Below are 24,295 nucleotides of genomic sequence, written 5' to 3' on the forward strand. Positions count from 1 at the left end.
TCTTCTTTTCTTTAAAATAGAAAGACCTTGAAATTATATTAAGCGATTGAACTTGACTGAGTTTTCGAACAATCTATAATGGCATTCATTAACTTAGACCACTTAGCACCCAATGAGTGATTTAGAAGTTTCCTCATTCAAATTCTCGAAACTTTGTCTAACAGTCCAGACGATATTTTTTTCTTCACATTGGAGTGTGGTGGAATATTGCAGTTTTCGTTTGAATATTAGGTAAATTTTTTGCTTTTCTTTTTTATTGGATTTATGAGTGAACTGTATCCGTTGTTTATTCCATCTTTAGCAATTAATGAAGAATTAATTTTCCGGTCATTGCTGCAAATTCCTAAAATTCTTGCGTAAAGAGCATTTCGACCTGAAGTGATTATTTGTCACAACGAATTTTACAGTTCTTATAAAAGTTGCACACCATCTTTAATAGGTTATAGAGTCAAGTATCATGGAAAGGTGTCGATAATCACGTATTTTGATCTTCACACTATAATGAACTAAATGAATTTCATTTAATGTTTGGATGGAAACGAAGGATTATCTGTAAGTATCTTTTTTATTCATAATTTAATTTTTCGACTTTCTCCCAAAATCTTTGCGAGTTTTAAAAATAATTGTGGATGTTTAATTTTAAACTCTATTTATTAAAATAAAACTTTATGAACTTATCATCGAACTAAAATTCTGATTATAAATTTATTTTACATAATTGCCGTTGCTTTAAAAATGTTACACTTGTAAAATGGATGAATGATATACATTGAATTTTAATTTTAGAAGCATTGAATCAGTTCCGATTTCAATAAAGTGTTTCTGCAACAGAAATATTTATCAGCTATGCTATTATATTTATTCATACACAAGCACACACAATAGACTAGTTGATTAAAATAAAGAAAGTTGGACAAAATTTGTCGATTTTCTCCAAATTTTACTAAAATTTGGTCGATGCATAAGTGTTGATTTACTACAAGAAAATTACGAGACGTTGGTAAGCATTCACACTCCTCTAAGTCAAAAGGTATGAAACAGTGATTACTGAGACTAACGAAAAAATATTTAATTGGAAATGTAATCTTCTCTTACAGGACAGATAAACAGACGTGAATTGAATGCTATCACCATGACTTTATATTCGAAATAAGTCTGGTTCAAGTAGCAGTTGGTGCCAATCATTCAGCAACATTGTTTTCAAGATTTGAATGCATAAACATGCTCTTATATTGTTGAGGCTGGCTAGTTCATCCTGCTTATCTCTTCATTTTTTAGAAAATCTAACCTGATGTACTTTTATTTGACTCTGACTACTTGCTGTCATCCATAAATATGAAAGCAGGACCCAACTTCCTTGAAAATGCAGACATCCAAAACCTCAACCCTATACCGATACATCATCAGTCGTAGTGACTCAGAAGATAGAGAGCTCACCCCCTCATGAGAGGAACCGGGTTCGAATCCTGCCCCCGGCTCGCACCGACCACAGTGCTGACAAAAAATATCCTCAGTGTTAGACGGATTATAGGCTAGAGTTCACTTGCCGTCAGGCAAACCATGCCTGGTTTTCGTGGTTTCATCAAAAAGTCCTCCTCGAAGGCAAATTTCTCCCAATATTTGATCCAGTAGTTCCCTTGTCTTCTGGATGGGGTTCAAAATTACAAGGCTACGGAGTTAAACTTTGGTAGTCGTAAACTTAAAATTGGATCGACTGTTCAACGACCGCTATTAGATACCTCATCAGGCCCGTAGCCAGAATTTCTGGTCAGAGGGGGTGGGAGCATCATATTTTTCGGTTGATATCTTTTTGGCTTATATATTTTATAAAACTATATTTGTTAAGCATATAAAAATGTATTGATAGTGAGAGCAATTCATATTAACTAGTATAACTATTAACTTAATTTGATAAAATTTTTATTTTTTTTAAAGTCTTTTAGGAGGCACTGGTAGGTGGGGTAGAACTCCCTCAACCTCTGACCCGTACCTCATACTCCCGGTTTATCGGAGGTAACTTTGGTGTGTCATTGAGGAACGTTTTCTCAACCACTCTGCCAGGAGCAGTGGTGGCTTAGCACTCGCCTCCCAATGCGGTGACCCGGGCTGGAATCCCAGCCTGCTGGTTGGCTGGTATATATGAATTCTGTTCCTGGCTGGCACCGACTACAATGCTGATATAAAATATTTTCAGTCTCAGACGGATCATGGGTTATAATCCCCTTTCCATCTGGCTAGCCGTAGGAGGTTTTCCTCTCTATGTACGGCAAATGTGGGTTAGTTCCTTCAAAAACTAGTTTATTCTAGTGTTTGATTCCTTGCCTTCTGGATCGGGTTCAAAGTTACGGAATCAAAATAGGGTCGGCTGTTCGATTTAAATTATATTCACTCTACTGATTTCAAACTAATCGGTTTTTAATTTCTATTTTTCTTTCCTTGCCTAGAAATTTCACATTTAAAAATTAGAACATTTAAATTGATTATACACTCATAAATGTAACATACAAAATCGATCTCTACTTCACTTATTTATTTGGTCATTGGAAGAAGCAAAAAAGGAACGCTTAATTTTATTAAAAAAAACATCTGAACCATAATCAAATATGTTGATAACTGAACATCAATATCTCGACGCGATTTTTCTTCAACTGAATCAAATTAATTAAACAAAAAAATGAAGTAAAATATAGTGATTCCCAAACACGGAAATCTCTTTCAAAGTTGTCCCAATCGAATTTATCAAGGTAAATTTTATTAATTTAATTCTTCTTTAAATAGTTTCTCTTAAAGAAATGAATGAACACTTAATGGAGAAGAAATTTAATTAGCGTACTTCAAAACACTGTAGGTAAAAAAAATATATATTTAAGAAATTCTTGCGTGTTATTATTTTTTATGCCTTTCTTCATATTGATTTGGTTTATTAATATTGTCCATTTATTGGAATACAAGAAAAATTGCTATTTTTTTAAAAAATGTAAATGTTTTCTCTTTTTTATACCTTCATTTATGTTTACATATGTTGCGATGTTGTTTAAAATGCTAATTTATAAGTCTAATTTAAAAAAAATACATAATAAAGAGCCATAAATATTTAAGAGGATGAGATTTTCAATCTATGATTTAAAGGTCTAATTAGGTAAATAGTAGCAAAACACGAAAAAAAAGTGATATCAACCTTGTGTTAGCAGTTTTAACCTCTTCTATTTTAAAAAGTCAAGTCAAACGAAGTATAAATCTACATTTTTACATCTATGTACGTCATCACCAGTTTTCTAATTTTTTAGGAAACATGAAAATATAGTTTATTAATGTTTCGAATTCGTAGCTTCATTTCAGAAATCCCAAATAAATTACAATGGCGCACACATGAACTGCTGCTATAAATAATGTTATATTTTAAGAACAGCAAATTGTGTATAAAAAATTTTTTTGTTAGTGCAGGTTATTTTTTATTATTTTTACCTTTACATAATGAGATACCTGGAAGTGACGTAGTGTGGGTGAGAGAAAACCTTATTTTGAAGCAATTGGGTATAATATGAAAAAAACACAACTACTTCGATTTAGTAGGAACAACATATGACGCAATGCTAAACGAATGGAATTTAGTTGTTGCTTATTTAGTTATTGTTATTAGAAGTTGTTGTTATTTGTTTTAGTTGTTGTTGTTGTTTATTTAGTTGTATTTAGTTTCAATAACTTTTCTTTATAATGCAATAAAATCTGGCGAGCAGCTATTTAAACGATCGAACACTTCGTTTGTTTATTTGTGGCTTGAAGTTAGGCTCGCAAAAAATGCCGTTCATGGGTTAAATTTAGTAGGAACAACACAACCTGTGACGTAGGCTATATTATACCCAATTAGAGTTAATATAATTCAGATCTCTCCAATAATAGTATTCATTCTCTTTAAAATCTGATTCAATCATTTCGCACTATACAGCACATAAAACGTCTTCATGAGCTGTGGCGTAATTTAAATTGCGAAGAAAAATTAAAAAGAAATAACTCAGCTGAGATTATCACTTATTATATTCACTCACGAAGCGCTTTCAAATGAAGTGTTATATTGGCGAGTGAAGATTTGATTTCAAAAAGTTTGACATCATTTGAAAAGAACCTTCATACGGAGAAGATTTCAAAAAAGAATATAATGAAGATTATATTTTAATCCTACTGTTATAATAAGAAACGTATATTAAAATAGTCTTTAAAACTAATACGCATAAATTGTAAGCCGCATTACTATAAATTTATTTATTACCCAATAGTGGCACGAATTTATAGTAATGTCGCCAAAGTAATAGGAGTCAACTAGCCGCGGCAGATAGTTAATTAATATAATTTTTCCCAATGTATGGGTCGCTGAGAACATGCTCAGCTCTTAATTTTTAACATTATTTTCAATAGAAGGATTTCTTTTTTCCGAAATTCGTAGTTATTTTCAGATCTTAGAAATCACGTCTCTTTAATAAAAATAATTAATATACGCGCCATCAATCATTCATATCGTATGTGAATGAATATCATATAAATATTTTTATGAAGACATGAAATAGAACCGTGAGAAATGTCTGTAATGAAAATCAAAGTGATGAAATGCTTTCAAAATCAATTAGATGGTTTAATGAAAAGGAAACGGAGCTCCGGAGTATTATTTTTGTAATATTTTTGTAGACACAATTAAAGCAGGTGTACTACATGAGTGAAGACTTCAAAAAGAATCAACTATATCAATTTGTTTAGAAAAAGCAAGATATACTTTATATGATTTTATCACCTCTAGGATCCTATACCGCGGGAGAATCTCTGCATGGTAAATTCTCTTTCTATTTACGTTAGTAATATTATATAAAATATGGAAGGAAAAAATAAACAGTCCAGATAAGGGTTGGCATAGTTAATTTTACGATTTAAATCACTAGATTTTTTTTTTTAAATCATTGATTTAAAGCAATTGTGATTTTTTAAAAAAGAATTTATTGATTTAAGCCAAATGATATTTTTACAATGAATCATTATATAAGTCTAAAATATTCTTATACTATGTTTATAAAAATATTCTAAGCGTTTTTTTTTTTTTTTTTTTTTTTTTTTTTTTAAGTTTGATTTTATTAATAAGGTTTTTATTCAAATCGAAGAAGAAAGAATGAAAGGGGGGATGTTAGTAAATTATTACATTTTAAAATTAAAATAAACATAAAAAAAAGAGAAGTCTAAGTGAGAAAAAGAGTGGCGGGAAACTTATTAACTATAATTTTCTATCCGCTATGCGTGAAATAATTTGCAGGTAATAAACATGCATTCTGCTAATATATTCATTTAAATTAAAGTGCTTTTAATACTTATTAAATAGGTAGTTAGATAATATCAATAATGAAGCAAAGACTCGTTCTACCCCGGGAAACTTGCAATATGTTATTTTTCTTTAATGTATTCTGATCTAAACTAATTTACTTTTGATTGGATTGGACAAATTGAATCCCGTCTTTCAAATTTTACGATGTCTAGGTTGGAAAAAAAATCATGCTTTTATTTTTATTTGTTCATTGATTAGTTTATAATAAATAATTATTACAGTTTGAATAACTATTAACAAATAACTATTTTATTTAGATTATTGTTTTTAAACAATATTATGCATTATTAGTAAATTTTATCGCATGATTTAGCTGGTAAAATTCAAAAAAATCTGATTCAAATATAAAAAATCTACTTTAAGTAAAATAAATTCGATTTCTTTCTTTTCTTTATTTAAAAAAAAATTATTTTGAAAACTCTGGCACGGATTAACAAAGAATCAATTATGAAAAAAAACACAGAATATTTTAAACACCGAATTATTAAAACACAGATTTTTTTCCCCATTCAAAATATCAAATGGGGGGAAAAAATAATGTTATTTTTTTAATTCTGCCCCCTATCAGCTAATCCTGCCATAACTTGTTTGCAATTTGATATTTAGGAGGGGAAAAAATCAGCATACTTTTTGTTTATTGTAACTGATTTTTTTCTTCACTTTAAATTTAAATTTACTAATATAGTATATATTGCTATACCATAACATATATTTTGTATATAATATATATTACTTATATAGCTTCTCTTGGGATATAGCATCCTCTTAAAGGGAGTCCTCTTTAATATTTATTTATATTACTATTATAGTTACTATATTTATATTTACTCCCATCCTTATATATTTTTTTTTTCAATGTAATATAAACAGCAGAATTAAAATATTTATAGTCAATTTCAGTTCACAAAACTAAAGAATGAAATGAAAAGAAGAGGAGTGGACAGTTTAGAGAGTTGGGTGGTAGCCTTAGCAGCGAGTATGGTTCTCTTGTTAGCATGCTGGCCCATGAGATTAGGCTCCCAACTCTTCGTTGAAATGTTAGACCGCTACAACACAAACAGAAAAGCAACTTCTTTTCCTTTCGCCATGGCTTATTGCGCAAGAAGTTTATCTGGTAATTATTTTTACACATTTATCCTTATTCGCATACAGATTCCACGGATGGTGTTCCAAGCTATGAACTCCTCTTGCCACAAAGTGTGAGGCTGTCTGTTGCTATGGAAACAAGAATGGCGCATGTTAGGTAGGGTAGCTTCACTCTAGGACTAACACAATAGAACGAAGAAAGAGATTCTCTTTCTCTCGACAACCCGACTCGAAACTACTCCAAAACAGTGAGCCCGCACCCCCACTTGAAATAGTCATACCTCGTTACCATAGTCACAGCCACAGGTTCAAACGAATGTCTGGGGGAGTTCTTATTTTAGACAAACTATACAAATGAAAATAAACCTTTATTTACCTTCACGACTTCCGGTAAGAAAGTTTACAGCTGCTTGCTACAGTTAATTTCCAAGCAGATAATTTTGTTTTCATATGATTTCTGAGCTTAAATCAGTTACATGTCATAAGATATTCATGTTGTTAAGTAATTCAAGTGCGTTCGAAGTGAAAATTTGTTTTAATTATTAATGGATACATTTTTAAAAAAGCGACATGGTTGCTATATTTAGAAAAAACACGCTTTTTTGGCAGTCTTCATTAGGCTTCTTTTCAGTTGTTCTTGTTGCAAGCAGTGAACCGTGCATACGTTAGCATTTAGCTCGTGTAGCGAGACTAAGTTTATTTTGCAAATTACCATTTTGAACAGAAAACATACTCGACTCAGTGAACACGTTAAGCCAAAGGGCCTCACACCGGATACAGTTAACCGGAAATATGATAAAGAACCTGCAACGCTCCCCAGTGTAAAAACACCATCTACATTTTCATTAAAAATTCTAAAAAAATAAAAAAATTATTTCGATGTTGTTCTCTTTTAACAGGTCCTTTTGCAGGATTTCTTGGTGAAAAATTTGGTCTACAAGCTGTGACTCTGTGTGGTTGTGTATTACTAACTATAGGAGTTGGTGGATGTTTTTTTGCAGATGGGATCATAGCAATTGATGTGTGCTTGGGAATAATATACGGTAATCTTGATTTCTGCCATCTTTTATAGATATATATGCTTTCAAATAATTTATAGGAAATTATTAAGCTCATTTTTTACCGATAATAGTTTCTGTTGAATTCATTAAAAAAAATGGTTTTCTCTAATCACCGCCCAATATAATTCAAGTCAGAATAGTACATTAAGACTTGTAGAAATGCTTATTTAATGAGAAGAGAAAACATTCATCAAAACCAAACGGATTATCAAATTAGCTCACTATAAAAATCGAATCCCCTCGACTTATTAGGTAAAATATGAACATTAGTCTTAGTAATTTATCGTTAAATTATTCAACTTAAATTTCTAGTTAAATCTTTATTTTTGTATTTCTGTAATAAATATTTGCTTACGATTCTATGTAAGCCATAAGTTCCCAAACTATAGTTTTTTGGAAAAGAGTGATCAAAGTTCACCAATTCATAAATCATTTAAGATAATTAAAAAAATATTTGGACTTAAAAACACTTATAAAAAGTTTTTCTTTTTACTATGACCTTTCCATGGTTAACATACAAATACTTTTAATGAATTTGTTATTGACGCCATAATTTGATTTGTAACAAATTATAAAACTAGTTTAATAAAAACGTGAAAAATGAATTAAAATGCACTATTTCAAAGAAATAGCAAAAGCGACAATTGTTTAATTTTAGTACAGCTGAAATAAAATAATTTATGTATGTAAAGTCACGTCCGTATAAAAAAAATAAATACTGATTAAATAAATAGATAAATAAAGCACTCTTTCAACAGCCTGTCGTCGGCCAAGGGAGTTATGGATGTTACGCACTAGGCAGCCTGGTACCCATCAATCTGAAGTTATGTAGGCCTCGTTAAACCAACCAACGGGGTGTGTAAATAAATAAAAGCTGGTCAAAGTAACAAGTCAAACATTCTATACATATTTCTCTCCCATGAAGTTGATTTTAGTTTATTATAGGTCGCATAGGAGGGGGGGGAGGAGCCGAATGCTTAATTATAAAAATAATTTATATACTAAACATATTTACTTTAGCAATGGGATAAACTAGCCTTACATGCAAAAATATTTTTTTTTTAAAGAAACCCTACCACAAGCATGTTACACAACATTTTAGAAATCAAATTATTTTGTCTTAGTGCAAAGTAAAAAAAACTAAGCCCATTTTTCATGGTTTTAAGGTATAGCTTTTGGATGGTCTACAGCTTTGGTTCCTGAAATCATAAATCGACATTTTGACAAGCATAGAGGAAAAGGCCATGGAATTGTTTTTGGACTAAGTGGATTAGCCAATTTTGCTACTCCACCCCTTTTGGATATGATTTTAGTTCACTACGGAGTATCAGGAACATTTTTGATTATGGCTGGTATAATCTTGCATAGCGTGCCTGCTGCAATGCTCTTGACCAAACCTAGACCTGAAATCGAAGTAATCAGAAAACGCAAAAACTCAATTTCTTCAAGTGACTTACACCATATTAGTGTTTCATTGAGCAATCAAGCTACGAATGGCGAAAATTATTCGAAAGAAGTCCTAAACGGCGGCGAAATATGTTTTAAAAACATTCATTATTCTAAAGTAACTGAAAGTAACTTTTACTTGAATAACATAATAGGACATAAAAATATTGAAAACAAAGAAACATTGAATTCTGAGGAACCAAACATTGTTGTTAAATCGAATAATCTGTTCATGAAATTAGAAGAAAATACTAAATCCGATGGTTTCAGTCAAAAAAACGACATGAAAACCTTTAAATGCTCAGTCTCAAATATTCTGCCAGAAAATGCACCAAAGGATCAAAACCATGAAAAGAAAGCAAAGCACTCGGATTTGGGAAATCAACGGTTATCGAGCAATAAAGACACAGAAAGTAAGCCATTTTGTAGTTCGTTCAACATATTCTGGAACCCCGTGTATTTACTTGTAACATTCATTCAAAGCTCGCACGCATTTCTAATGTATATATCGTGGACAATCATGGTGGATTTCGCTAGGGACAAGGAAGTTGAAGAACACTTAGAGGTACATTTTGTAATGGGTCTTCTGTTATTCGACACCATAGGTCGAACATTTTTAGGTACCATAATAGATAAGAAGTATTTGTCAGTTTCTAATTTCAGTGCCTCTTGTTTTGCTGTAATGGGACTTTCTTGCCTGCTTCTGATATTTGTGTCAGGTTTCTCTACAGCTATTTTTGCCATCTGCTTGTTCGGATTTGCATGCGGTGGAAATACAACTGGACTTCCAGGCATAGTGACCGAATTCATTCCAAAAGAGCAGAGAGCTATGGCAATGGCATCAAGATTCCTTATGTACGCCCCCATGAGCTTTGCCATGTCACCACTTATTGGTAAAAGTGTTATAATTTTTTAGTGATAAGTTTGCTTAGTAGTTAAGAGGACGCTATACCAATGGAGAAACTTTCCGTCACACATTTTCATACCCCTCCATAAATAATTTGAAATTTACAGGGTCAATCCGAGCTCATTTTTACGAATCAATTCAATCACGACTTCAGCTCAAAATATCCGGAAAATAATGTATTCGACAGTAGGGACTCCGAAAATATTTACAACCTTCTTTATGACGGACAAGGCATCCGGAAAAGCGATTTCACTCTCCCCCATACGTGACAAAGAACAGACTATTTCTATTGACCGTCTCCAACCAGCATTTGGCTTTAATATTTTCTATATTAATGAATAATAAAATAATGTAATCTCTCTTTTAAACAGTCTCCTGAACATTAAAAGCAACCAACACCACAAGTGTATGAAAAGTTGTGATGAAAAGTTTCAGTATGGCGTCCACTTCAGAAAATTGCAATAAATAATAGCAGGTAAAAAACAAAAATAACAGTTAAACAGCAATTTTCAATAGATTTCGACTTTAAAATTCATAAAAACTTTATCTATTCCTGTTTTAAACGTTCAAAACTATTACAAATTTATATTAAATAGAGTTTAAGAAATATATTTAATTTTTATATGTATAGAGGGGTTGAACAAAATAATGAAAACACTTCTATACTTACTCACATTTCTCAAGTAATATTTTAAAATTTTAGAAGTGTTTAGGTCACGCGATTTCTCATACATACCATTAAAGTTTAAAGCATTAAATTACGAACGAAAAAAAATGTTTCTGAAATGCCAAAAAATATATCTCTTGTATCAATTATACGTTGATTATCCATGAATAATAACTGCACAAAATTTCGTTAACTTAGCTTAAATATTCATGGAGATATGAATATTTTTTATAAAAAACTAATTTTTTAGTCTTACATTTCTTGTTGTAGCTATAACATTGAACAAAATTTGTAGAGTAATTTTTAATTAATAATAAAAATACCATTTTACAAGTTGACAAAAAATTCGTTAAAAGTTGTAATCCTTTCATACTACGCGGCAAACATTTAAAAAAAAAATCTTTCTTCATAATTTTGTTTTGAATTGTATTTGGTAACTTATGTTTAAATATCTTGAAAGTTTACAAAGCGAATTTTGGTAATTCTTGCAAAATTCTAGCGAATTTTGGTAATTCTTGCAAAAAGATTTGAATAGTAAGCAATTTTCCACAAATTTAATTTTGTATTTTTTTTTTTTTTTTTTAAATATTTTCCGTGCATATTACAGTAGCGCGTAATGAGTATTTAAAGTAATCCTCTCAGTGCGAGAGGATTACTTTAAATACTCATATCTTGCGCAATTTTTACCGAATTTTCTAATTTTAAAATATTTTTATTATTAATTAAAAATGACTCTTAACATTTTGTTTAATTTTACATAATATTTCAGCAGTTATAAAAAGAAAATGTAAGTAAAAAAAAATTAGTTTTATTTATAAAAATGTTCACATCTCCGGGAATATTTAAGCTAGTCTACCAGATTTTGTACAGTTGTTATATATTGTACATGATAATCAACGTAATTGATACAAGTTACAAGATTATGGCATAGAGTGTTCAAAAACATTTCTTTTGTTTGTGTGTAATTTATTGATGGACAATCAAACCTCTAAAAGCCTTTATCTTTATTGATATATATAAAAAACAGCGAGACCTAAACACTTCCAAAGTTTAAAAATAATTCTCTAAATATTTCTTGAGAAATGATGAAGTAAGCGCTTCCATTATTTTAACCAACCTCGGTGTTTTATAATAATTTAATCCTTAACTCAGATGGTCCGATTCCATAGATAAGGACTTTCTCGAACTGAACTGTAAAACCGTTGCGGAGAACAGGTCAGGATGGAAGGGAACACTCGAGAAGGCTAAGGCCCATTTTGGGCTGTCGTGCCAATGATGATGATGATAATTTAACATAATTTTAAAAATACAATGAATTATGGGAATATTTAAAAGCAAAATTTAGTACAAAATATAATTAGATATTTATGTACAATATGTGCATAATGATAAGATTAGAAATGTTATGACTATTTTCAAAATTATATATTTTTGATATTTTAATACACTTGACTAGATTGGAAATTTTTAGACAGTGTGCTAACTTAGGATGCCCAAATCTTCCGTTCAGTTCATTTAAAAATGTTATATTTATTTTTCTACCAAGTTAATATGTTTTGTTAACTTTTAGGTTACTTTCGTGGTAAGCTGGGATCTTATGATGGTCTTCTTTATGTTATGATCGCAGTTAGCATCACTTGTAGTTTTTTATTGGTATTTTTCCCTCGATTAGTAAACTGCATAAGAGGCACAGTGAAATGATACTATTCCACAATCTTTTATTGGGAATACTTTTGTTCTGGCACTGATAAAAACCACTTTTATAATGCTCAAAGAAAACTGAAAAAGTAACAGTGCACACATATAACAGAGGAAGTTTAGCGCTCAAAGATATTTGAACCATCACCAGATTCAAGTGGAAAAGCTGAGGAAGCATTTTTTAGGTGAATTCGAAGAGAATGTTCATGACATATACATACCTGCCAACTTTTACGCATTTGGCGTAAAATTTTATTTCTATATTTAAGGTGGTAGTAAAATCTATGCTTTCTATATGTTCCTTGCATTTATAAACTTAATTTATAATATTTTTGATCCACCACTATTTTTAAAAAATCCAAGCATATATATTAATATGTAATACTGTTGTAGTTATCTACATAAACTTGTTTAAAATACAGTGAATGTTTCTGCTTAAAATCGTAATTTAAACTTTATTTTACTACCACTGGGGAATATCATCTCTGAGAAGATTAAAAGTTGGCAGGTATGCATATATAAGTGGTCAAGACATCGTTATGAGGAAAATATAAGAAGTTAGTGATAAAATTGGAAAAACTTATTGTTTTTGTTGTTGTTGAATAAGTTAAATATGTTATAAAAGTGAACTTTCAATAACTTTTCATTAATAAATAAAACTGTTAAATATATTTTTTTTATATCCTTTCACCTGTATACTAAAATGCATTAATAATTAAAATTATAATAATTTATTAGCCTAACCATAGTTATTGATATGTTTTGAATTTTTGATAATGCCTTTATCTATAAATCTCCAAATTGAAAAATACAGACAAGAAATGAATTGAAAAATCTGAATGTTTAATTTTTATGTTATTTATGAAATAAAGTTCATTTATTTTAATATATTAAGATCTGTTTTTGATTTCAGATGCATATACAATTAGTCATGATTAAAATTAAATGGAAAAAACAGTACGGCTGTGAATTCAATTGACTTTGTTGAAACATGGAAATAAATTTTTTTTTTTAAATATGAAAATAGAATCTAAAAAATGAGGTTTTTTTTCCTAACAATAATTTACAAAGTAAATTTTTTAAAATTATTCTCAAATTTAATCTTAATTCTTATTTTTAAATTTATTCTCAAACTCTAAATTTGTATTATAATTATTATTATTTTTTAAATGTTATGCAACTATGATGCATTTTTTAACCAGATATTAGGTAGATATAATTTGTTACTAAGTTAATAAAACACACTTCATTAAGTACTGTTCATAAAAGATTTATTGTACACAATAACGCAAAAATAAATAAAAAAAATTTGGCAAAAAAAAAGCATTTAAAACAACAGTGAGATTTTTAAACATAATGACTGACTTAAATGTTTATGACAATCTTGGTGTAAAATTCCAAAAATTGCATAAAAATGAAATTATAATATATACAATACAGTTTAAAAGGATAAACACATGCATAACACAATAGGACAATTAAAAAAAAATCATACAATATATATTGAATAAAAAATCACAATCAATAACAAATTTTTTAAAGCTATCATTCACAACCATAGGCACTCTTTAGCATTGACCCCAACAACAACTTTCGCTCAAATATTTGCAATGAGTATATCTACAATGTAAAGTTTATCCAAGTAAATTCATAGTAAAGCTTTCTACTGTCTTTTCAAGAAAATAGCCCGCAACAGAACTATTGTTCACCTACTTAAAGATATTAAGGCAAATCAAATTAATCTATGGAATAACAAGTTAATAATTTTCTCTAATTTTTTAATTACTGTCAGTATAATCTTTAAGTTTTTTTCTGAAATTATTTTGAATTCATTTTATAGTGTTTCTTTTAAATATTCAAAATTTACAATGAAATGATAGCAAGTATATGCATGTTTTTTAAAAACAAAAGTGTTTCAATTATTTTTAAACCTTCACTTTAATAACATTATTTCAATTTATATTTATTTTATTATAATTTTAAAATTGATCCAGACAGTGGGTGATAGGTTAATTCAGTCACATGTTTTCAGAAATATTATAAGTCACTTAAAGTATAGACTTCTTTCTATCTTCTATCAGTTTTTTTTATTAATTATTGATTCGAAATCACATTTATGTTCATAATCCTACATAATAAAAATACCACATTTTTGATTAAGAGTATTAAAGTTTTCTACTTAAAGAAGGATAAAAGGAAAGTTTATCATTTTTCTTAGCCTAAACCTAACTTTACATAATTTATAAAGTGATACATGGCAATTAAAATTTTTTTTAAAGCAGATAGAATTTCAAATAATTTAAAAATGAAATAAATTTTACATAGATAATGAATATTTTTTAAAAATATGCACATTAATTTTTGTGAAAATTTAAAAAAATAATATTTATAAATGTTTCTATATGATTTTTAAAAATTCGGCATTAAATTTAGCAGTTTGAACTGTAAAAGATCTTCAAATTAACATGAGAAAAACCTGCACAAGAAAAATCATCGTTTGAGCTGTTTCTTCAATGGACATGCCAGTTCCTTTATTACATAGCAGTGGCGTGCATGAGAGGTAAGGGGTCAACAGCCTTTTGTATAAACTACAGTTATGACTACAGTAAAACTTTATTACAGTTTTTTTCTTTTTTAAATTTATTATTATTTTCTCAAATAGCAGTAAACAAAATTAATTTTAAATATAGGTGAACCAAATAAGAAGTACAAGCTGATACTTTTAAGATTGATTGTAAAACATAATATAATTGTTCAGCAATGAATAAAATCTGCCAATTTATAAGTAATTTTCTTTACACTTTCATTCTTAATACTTATGCAGAGGCAACAATAACATTAAAATATAATAATAAAAAGTTGAGCAAGATACTCTAAAACTATAATTTTTTGTCCAAAATTTTGGATCTACTTAATTTTAATATGAAATTAAACGTCTTGTAAGGTAAATATTTGGAGCCAGAAAAATACTATACTTTGTAAAAAAAAATATGGGATTTTGAAACAGTTTTAAAATTGTGGTTTTTTGGCATTAAAATAATTTACTTTTGTATTTACATAGAAAATCATTAAAATTATGAATTTAGATTTTATTAGTATATGTATCTTTCAAATGTGTATTTTCTTTTATTTACATAGATTTTTTATTTTCCCCTTTCACTCATTCTGTTATTTTTTTCTTTCTTATGCACCCACACTCCTCTCATCCCACTGTCACGCATAAAAGAATCATTGCCCAAAGGAGGAAAACCAGAAGGTCAAATGACCTTTTTTAGTTTAATATAATTTTATCACTGAATGTAAGGTTAGGCCAGAATAGTTAAAAAATATATGTATTTTCAGAGAAAATATTGATACAGCATTGTAAATATTAAATTACTTAAAAGAAACACTCAATAAAGTTCTTTTTCAAAAATATTTTCAAACTTTTTATTACTTATCTGCATGAGCATTTAAGCAGTTTCAGATAAATTTATGTAAGCAATTCAGTAACAAACATACAACATGCATATTTTAGGACTAGACAAAAATGAGCATAATTCAGTTAATAATGTGTATTAAAACTTGTATTTATTTAAATATTAAAACTTTTATTTGGATTCATAACTAGTAAAATAATTAAAAATAAAAAAATACACAATGAAACATACTAGATGGATTAAAATAAAACCACATGAATAAATATAAAATCAAATTCAACGCAAGTAAATATAATTATTTGAATCATTGAAAGTGCTACAGAAAATTTACAAACATTTTTAAAAAAATTAATACTTACTATAAGTGTTGTACTTGAATATTAATTTATTTTGATTCATAAATAGATTTGGTGATTATATCACAATAAATAAAACAAAAGGATATTATAATATCAGATGACAAAATTTGTCCAAATACTGAATATATGTTATTGGTAAATATTATTTTCCACATGATTCAAACTGTATATACATTTTCATTTGGAAGTAAATATTTTTTTTAATCAAAATAAAAAGCGAGTTAATCATGGTTCATCAACCATTGTTCAAACAATACTTTATTTAACAATCATCACAGATAGTTTTTTGTAGTATTTCAATAAAAAAAAGCAAATTTGTTTATCATAAAAATTTTATGTCCAGAAAAAAAAATCTAAATTTAGCACCTTAAACAAATTATTCTAAATTTAAATTTAAAATTATTCATTTATTACTAACTTCAAAGTCAGCAAAATGCAAGATGAAAAATTGTTATTCATTTAACACATAGCCCAAGCTATGGATAAAATAATTCAAAATATTGTTGAAATTAAAATTAAATGGAATAAATCTGATTCTGGATTTCATGTATTAAATAGAAAAATAATGAAATATAATAATTTCATATTAACTCAATAAAAATGCGGAAGATTTAAGTGCTTGAGAGTAAAAAAAAAAAAAAAAAAGTATCTGTAGCGGATATCTCAAACGAGAAATAAATATTGCTCAAATTTTTTTCTTCAGAATACTCAGCACCCTATATTTTATCAATAACTGATTCAGATACAAGAATATAAACAACTAAATCATAAAATTGCATCAGATACTTGAAAAAACTAATAATTCATCTACAGGAAATAAATTTAACCATTTTAATTGAACACTTTCATTTTCAATAGCTTTCTAAGAATGAATATGTTAAAAATGCACTCTTTTGCTTGACCTTTAATTCACACTTATGTCTTCAAATGCAATATAAAACAAGGGAGAAAAAAAAACATTAAATTTTATAAAATAAGTAGTGAGAGATCCTTTTGTGTTTGAGTGGCACCCTATCACAATGAGCAGACTTAATGTTTTAGTATTTGAAACGCGTCACAATGGTCGAGGTGCATGTAGACCAAATACTTTACGATCTATTGGGGGTACGTGATTTGTTCCTGGTGGGCCCCAATCATGAAGTCCTCCACTATAGGACACACGGTGAGTAAGACGGTGAGCTATGGAGAAACCTCCACTGCCTTCTAGTTGAGTGAGAACTATAATCACCTGTCTATAATATAAAATATTATTAAAAAAATTGGAAGATATACTTAATATTAAATCAGTATTAAAACATTTTTAAAATTGTAAATGAATAAAATCATTATTAAAACAAATTATAATTATTATTATAAATATTTCTAATTATGAATGCTTAAAAAATTTTGGGTAAATGTTTCACATGCGTTTGAACAGTTTATGATGTAGGATTTAAATATTACATTGAATTAAGTTGTTATGACATTATAAATAGTATGGCAAGCATATCATTTGATTCATATTGAAGGTTCATTTAAAAAATTATATTTCTGAACAAAATCCTGGCACATAGGTCATTATATCAAAATAACAAAATTTCAGATACTTAACAAGTTTAGGTAATATACCTTCTATAAATTATTTTTATTTATTACATATTACCGTCGTCGAACAGCCGACTAACTTTAAGATTTACGACTACCGATGTTCGACTCCAAAGCCTTGTAATTTTGAACCCAAACCAGAAGAGAAGGCCACGCCTAAATCAAATATTGAGTGAAATTTACTTATGTGGAGGACTCTTTTATGAAAGTAACCTGCATTTGCGATACATGGAGAGGAAAACCTTCCATGGTTTACCTGACGGCAAGGCGAATCTAACTCGTGATTCGTCTGTCACTGAGGATATTTTACTTCAGCACTGCGGCCGGGTTCAAAATAATATGGCCTAATTGAAAGGTAGGCACTCTTAAAAGATTAAAAAATTATGTGGAAAAGGTCTGGAGACATTAGAAAAGGATGCAAATTATAAGTTTGCGAAAGTGTTTCATTCCATACAGATATGTGTCTTCAAGTTATATTCAGTAGATATTGTATATTACACACAATTTAAAAACCCTCTTCAATGGCTCAGGATTACATTTACAACTACATATTCCCATGTGATTTGTAGGCCTACTTTCTTCTCTCAATTTGGCCATTATTGTGAAGTACTCAGCGTCAGAATATTATAAGACCTTCACTGAATATCAGTAACAAAAGTTCTTTTTTCCTTTTTGAATTATTTCAACATAAATATAATGAAAGGTACTTAATAAGTACCTAATAATAAGTACTTAAGACAAGAACATGAAAAAATTAGGGAATCATTTTGATTCTAGCAATGTTTTGTAATAACATGAACCACGAATTTCCTCACAAACAACGTGTATTTAAAATTATAATTATTTTAATATACGTTCATATAATTAATTCATAATTATACTATTAACATATTTCTATTTCCTATTAGGATTTGTCTTAGTTTGTGATCGGGCTTGAACAAAGTTTTAATTTTAAAAATATATTAAAAAGCACAAAAGAGATGATTACAAAATAAATTTATGAAAACAAAATTCGATAGAGAAATCAAGATAATTATTTGCTTTTATAAGTGTAAAGTATTTTATAAGTATTGTTATATTATAGGAAAACCTTTCATATGGGAAATATTTAATTCAGGTCAGAAGATACCCAAAAGCATTGGATTCAAATTAATGTATATCCTGTTTTTGTCCTTCCATACTAAAAAAAAATTAAACATTATTTTTTCTTCAAATAATTTAATTTTAATCACAACAGATCTAAACTCAATCTATTTTAAAAATAAAGAATACTCAAAAATGCCTTAGAAAAATCTAAAATTTTTTAATTTAAAAATTAGTAAAATAAAAAGCAAAGCAAACTTAGTAAAACAAAACTATACAATTTAAATACAGTAGAACCTCACTTATCCAAACAAATTGAGATCATTGCCCACTCAGAATCTAAAATTTTCACTATAACTGATATTTCAGATTGCAAATAATTTTTGTTGACATAACAAAAGGTAAATTTGCATCTTCAAATCATGTTACATTGTAATGCATTGGAATATTGGGGACCATATATTTTTCTTTAAAAAATTCATAGAGATAAAATATAGTTTTTTTTTAACCCTATATTGTTTAAAAGTTTGAAACAAATAGTGTTATTAGTTTACCATCTTCTATCATCATATCGTCAGTCTTGATATTACAAATACAAATAGGAGTTAAAGTTTTTATAAAGCTTTATCTAAATTTCTATTTACTTGAATTATAAATCTCACATTTGAATGATAACATTTTCAATTTTATACTAATAAGAAAGGCAATCAAAGTATATCACGCTTTAAATGTTATGAATTATATGCTAGAGCAACTCTAGTACTTGAGAAGATTATATTAAAAACTCCTAAAAATACAAAAATTAGTTTAGCAAGTTATTCAACAAAAAATTTGTACACCATATACAGTCGTCCCCACTTAATTGCACATCAGATAATTAAATAACCCGCTTATATGAATAAAATTTAATAAAACCAAATCATTTTATATAAAACTAATGTTGAATTTCCTCATTTTAATGGATATTTATTGTTACCGATCCTCATCTAATTGCATAAAGAAAAGGTACTGAAATGAAAAAAACCTGCATATTTTTAAGGAATGGTTCACCAGCTAGCATGAAATTTTCAGTTAAGAATATACAATAGGTGATCATTTCAATAGGGACTTCCTGCTCATTTGTTGCTCTGAACAGATGTTAGGAAGGGTATTGTTCTTGCTGGCAGTTATACATTGGAGTGAATGAAGGGTGTTTTACCCCTCTTTGACTCATTATTTAGAACAGTGGTTACCAACTGGCGGCCCGCGAACTAAAATATATTAGTTGTAATTTTTTGCGGACAATTTTCGTAAAAATCTATAAAGTACTTTTCTTCTCTAAAAAAAATCTAATTTCTTCGTTTCTGATATATTTAACATACTAACGGTGCCAAATAATTTATTTTTCAGGTAAAAATCGACTTCTTATTTTATTTTGTAATTCAATACTTTTGTTTTGTACAGCTTGATAAAAATCTAAGAGTAATATTTAATGTTCCTTCAAACATAAAAGAGTCCTATATAAAATTTTGATAAATTTGTAGCCTGCCAATTGACATTTTAATAGAGGCCCCCCACCTCATGTAAGTTGGAAACCCCCGATTTAGAATGTTAAAAGGTACAGAGTGATTTTTTTCACATTAAAGACTTGACTTCCCCTCTTGTTGTGCTATAAGTTTTGATAAGAAAAATGTTCAAAAGCCTAACGCACTAGCCTAGAGTGTGTTTTTCTCTGAAGTAGAATAATCCTCGCTTATTTCACTGAATACAAGATGAGTGTGAAAAGGAATGATTTGAAATAATCGAAGAAACAAAAATAGAAGCTTTGGAAGGAATTAATTTCAAAAATATCAACCCAACTGAAATATCAAATTAATTTTGAATTTCTCAAATTTCAAAAATTTAAAGTATTTGAAAGGAATACGCAAGTCACGAAAGTTTTAGTAAAAAAATATAGGGAAAATTGAATTTCGATAAAGTGGCAAATTAAAACGCGCATAAAAACAAGTCTTCAAATATAGATTTTTTTTCAAAGGAACAAGATAATATTATAGTACCTGTATTTTTTTTTTCATTACCATAGATTTATTTTTATATAATTTTAAATGATATTTATATTTTATAATACTAACACAGACAACTTAAATTATAATTGCTTATTGATCATAAAATTGAGTAGATGAGACGCATTAGAAAGCATTAAAAAGAAAACTTAAAATTGAATAGTAACCAATGGGATGAGAACCCTACCTGTGAAGGGGAGGTATACTATCAACAGTACGCAGTGTGGCACGAGTGGACACAACATTCATACTTTCAGAGCAGTCGCATATGACTTGAATGCATCTATCAGGAAGTCTATTCTCCAATACTACAACAAGACCTGCCCAACCTTTGGTCAGGTAATATGCAGTCATACCCTCTCGACCCTGAAATAGAATTGATGTTTTACATAAACAACTGAATACAATACTGTCTTGAAACCAATTAGCAAAACAATTTTATTATGGTTCCAATGGTTTGAGTTTAGTTTCGTTATTACGAATTAAATGACATTCCATCAACAGTTAGCACCTTCTAATAACTAATTTTAATACAGTTGCCCCAGTAAAAAAAACCTACTGATTTAAAAGCTTCCTATCAAGTGTTAACTTTTTCATGATTATTTAAAATTGAATATTACAAATTTTTCATTTTTATTTTAAACATGACCTGATTGAACCTTAAAAAATATTTATTGACAATAAAATCTCAGTTTATTTATTATACTGTTTTATAAAATCTATACCACTCAAACTTGTATGAAGCAAGTTAGACTATAAAATAAGTGATTTTTAAGTTTATCATAAAAAATAATAATTCGAAAAGTCTTATAAAGTCAATAATTTATAATTATAGAAATAAGTACATATTATGAATATTTCAACACAATTTCAACAGAATGAAAATTTATTGCATTTTTTTCCTTTTTCTCTCTTTTACAAATGCTCCATTTCCCAACACCATAGTGAGTCATATAAGTAATCAGGAAAATAATATCTTTTTTAAAATTATTTCATTTGTAAAACTTTTCCACAATGAATGTCATTGTCACTGGTTTTATCAAATACCTGAAATTACTTTAAGCTAACGGCATGTTTGAGGAAAAGCTTCTTTGGTGCATTTGATCAAGATTTCTAAACATGAATTAGTAAAAATTTTGCTTTCATGTGGTCATGATTTTATGGAAGATAGTTTGACGGACATTTTTTCCCCTTCTTATTCAGGATTCCTCAGAGAAAGATTTAATTTTAATCTTATTCAATTGTGCAGCCAAGTATTTAAACTTTCAACAAGTATTTAAACTTTTAAAATCTCTGTAAAATAAGATACAAAATTATAGTCTTTGAGCATTTTCAAAGAGGAATAAAGTTTAAAGAGCATTTTTCTTCTTTGGTGGCATGACAGCCCTCAGAAGTCTTTTTTCAGGCATCTTTCTCTTTGACGACTACCCTCCAATTTTTGGCCTTTAGATAAAATGGTTCAGACCAAAATTTCAGTTTGTAAAACCTTAAAAACCATCTTATTCAGAAGCTTATTGTAATGCCAAAATTGTGAATAGTTCAAATAAATGTTGAAGATTTATGATTTTCGTCATTTAGAAGCTAGTGAATAAAAACATTTATTCTATCATACAGCGCAAAAAGCAACACACAGACTTTAAAGCTTATTTATTCAAAGTCATCAAAATATTACTAAGAACATTCTTTTAAATCATTATTAAACATTGTCATAAAATTTTTCGAGAAAAAGAAGTAAAATAATGTACGAAATTACCTCATGACGTTGTCCTTTGGCAACTGTTAATAAAATAATTGCATCTGCCAGAATGTGTGGCATTGGAAGAACTTTTTCTACGAGGATGCGTTTGGAACTGTGGATGGCAAGGAGAAATCTAGGGTATTGCTCATAGGTATTCAAACCTAAAACAAATATTTTGTAAAGTGTAAAAAATAAATATTAAGATTTTATTATTGAAATTAGTTTGGATTTCTCATCTTAGATCCCGCAGTGAACTGATCGTAGAGATACGTTTCCCAGTAGAACACTGAAGTTCATGAGCACTGGTTGCGGTCAGTAAGCGGGAGGGTGACCACTTAGATCTGATCAGTCCAGATTGGGACCGATGGTGCTTGTTAAACTGTTCAACTGTAAACTACTAGACTTTGCGTGCCGGTCATCAAGCTACTGAAGTCGAGGCCCTCTTCAGAGGATCAAAATTGCGATGGCATTTCTTTAGATCATCCTCAGAAATGTTTCCCAGATCTCTGCCAATAGACCATTGTGCAGGTCTAGTGCAAAGTAAGTAAAGTAAATACCTACCTCTTTTTAGCCAATTAATGTAAAAGGAAATATTTTGTTTGATAAATAAAATGGTACATTACATTATAAAAAAGGTTAAAAATAAAATAATTTGAGGTAAATAAGTCAAAATAAGTAAGAAAATATCTAATGCTAATGTCTCAATGCGTACGGGAAAAAAATAGTACTAAATCAGAGAAACCAATTTCAAAAAATTAAACCTAATTGATAAACAACTCTAAATTCTGAATAAATGTCTTTTCTCATATAATTCACACAAAATACAACAATCTGTTTCTAAAGACATGCGGTGTACAATAAGAAACATGTGTAAATTTGGATATTTTTCTAATGAGAGGCTTGTAGAAAGCATTACTTAATCAAAGTGATCTGATACTCTAAATGAAGAATAAAAAATTTGGCTGAAACATTTTAAAAATGATTGAACATACCTGATAAACTACAACCCTGTTTATTTTTAAATAGCTTTATAATCAAGTATTAGCTAGTAATAAAATCTTTCTTTTTTCTTTGTTAGAAAAAAAGTATAATCAAAAATTATACTTCATACAATTTTTTAAAGAAGAATTTAATTTATGTCGCATCATTTTAAACATTCCAGCAATCATTTTTATTTTCGTTCAAAAAAAAATATCATTTGAATTATTTGTCAGACATAATAACACTAGAAAACAATTTATTCATTAAAAACGCAAAATAATATTTTTTATATTTCACACTTGCATTCTTTTTTTATCAGTATGAGAAAAATTATGTATTTTTTTTTTTTTAAAGTCAGCAGTAGCACATCAAAGGATATTTTATAATGAATAAGAAGTTGAAATTTAAAATCAAATAAATATATGAAAATTAAGAAAACAGAGAAGTTTTTAAAGTTGAAATAACTCTGTTGCATAAGAAAAATGCAACGCAAAATGCAAATGGTGACTAAATTTAAAATTTTTTAAATTACCAATCATAATTTGTATCATTAAATTAAAACACTAAAAATTAATTCTTATACATTAAATACATATATTTTTTAAAATGCAAGTAATACATACTTGTATGCCAGTGATTGAAGGCAAGGCAAACAACAATATACATTCCAGGTTCAAGCATAGCATGGCATCCAACGAAGCCTCTGACCTGCCTTTTACTGTGCTTGATTAAAGCCCCAACATGACCTCGTGAAGGATCACAGCTACGAAACACAACAACACAAAGGTCCAGCTGAGATCTTTGAGACCTTTCAGCATTCCTGAAGAGAAGATAATAACAGTTGAGAAAGATCAGTGTATTA

At 28.6% G+C, this 24,295-nt stretch overlaps 2 protein-coding genes across 8 annotated transcripts in view; one reads left to right on the top strand and one right to left on the bottom strand.

Annotated features, from left to right (window-relative positions):
• On the top strand, window positions 1-12,967 carry LOC107441209 (uncharacterized). Of its 2 annotated transcripts, none has more exons than XM_043041931.3 (4): window positions 1-552; window positions 7,348-7,491; window positions 8,676-9,848; window positions 12,100-12,967. In XM_043041931.3, exons 1-4 carry the CDS (start codon window positions 525-527, stop codon window positions 12,228-12,230), a joined length of 1,476 nt encoding a protein of 491 aa, XP_042897865.2. In that variant the 5' UTR covers window positions 1-524; the 3' UTR covers window positions 12,231-12,967. The 2 variants fall into 2 exon arrangements, with proteins under 2 accessions (XP_042897865.2, XP_015909868.3); XM_016054382.4 differs by lacking the exon at window positions 1-552 and adding an exon at window positions 6,259-6,476.
• A 3,403-nt stretch (window positions 12,968-16,370) lies between these two features.
• LOC107441187 (uncharacterized) overlaps window positions 16,371-24,295 on the bottom strand; it is a 58,509-nt gene continuing 50,584 nt past the window's right edge. For all 6 annotated transcript variants that reach the window (XM_016054348.5, XM_071180247.2, XM_043041934.3 and 3 more), the window contains exons 10-13: window positions 24,057-24,253; window positions 22,468-22,613; window positions 20,902-21,080; window positions 16,371-17,237 (exon numbers count right to left, since the gene is read on the bottom strand). In XM_016054348.5, the coding sequence (XP_015909834.1) occupies window positions 17,060-17,237; window positions 20,902-21,080; window positions 22,468-22,613; window positions 24,057-24,253 (700 nt within the window). In that variant the 3' untranslated portion in view covers window positions 16,371-17,059. The remainder of the gene's footprint in view (window positions 17,238-20,901; window positions 21,081-22,467; window positions 22,614-24,056; window positions 24,254-24,295) is intronic.

The sequence above is a fragment of the Parasteatoda tepidariorum genome, chromosome 1 (genome assembly GCF_982258835.1).
Source record: "Parasteatoda tepidariorum strain Cologne lab strain chromosome 1, Ptep-v5.0, whole genome shotgun sequence".
NCBI classification, from domain to species: domain Eukaryota; kingdom Metazoa; phylum Arthropoda; class Arachnida; order Araneae; family Theridiidae; genus Parasteatoda; species Parasteatoda tepidariorum.

Coding starts and splice junctions, on each gene's coding strand:
- LOC107441209 (XM_016054382.4), top strand. CDS start 6,284: ATGAAAAGAAGAGGAGTGGACAGTTTAGAGAGTTGGGTGGTAGCCTTA. Junction 7,492..8,675: donor GTGCTTGGGAATAATATACG/GTAATCTTGATT, acceptor CATGGTTTTAAG/GTATAGCTTTTGGATGGTCT. Junction 9,849..12,099: donor TGCCATGTCACCACTTATTG/GTAAAAGTGTTA, acceptor GTTAACTTTTAG/GTTACTTTCGTGGTAAGCTG.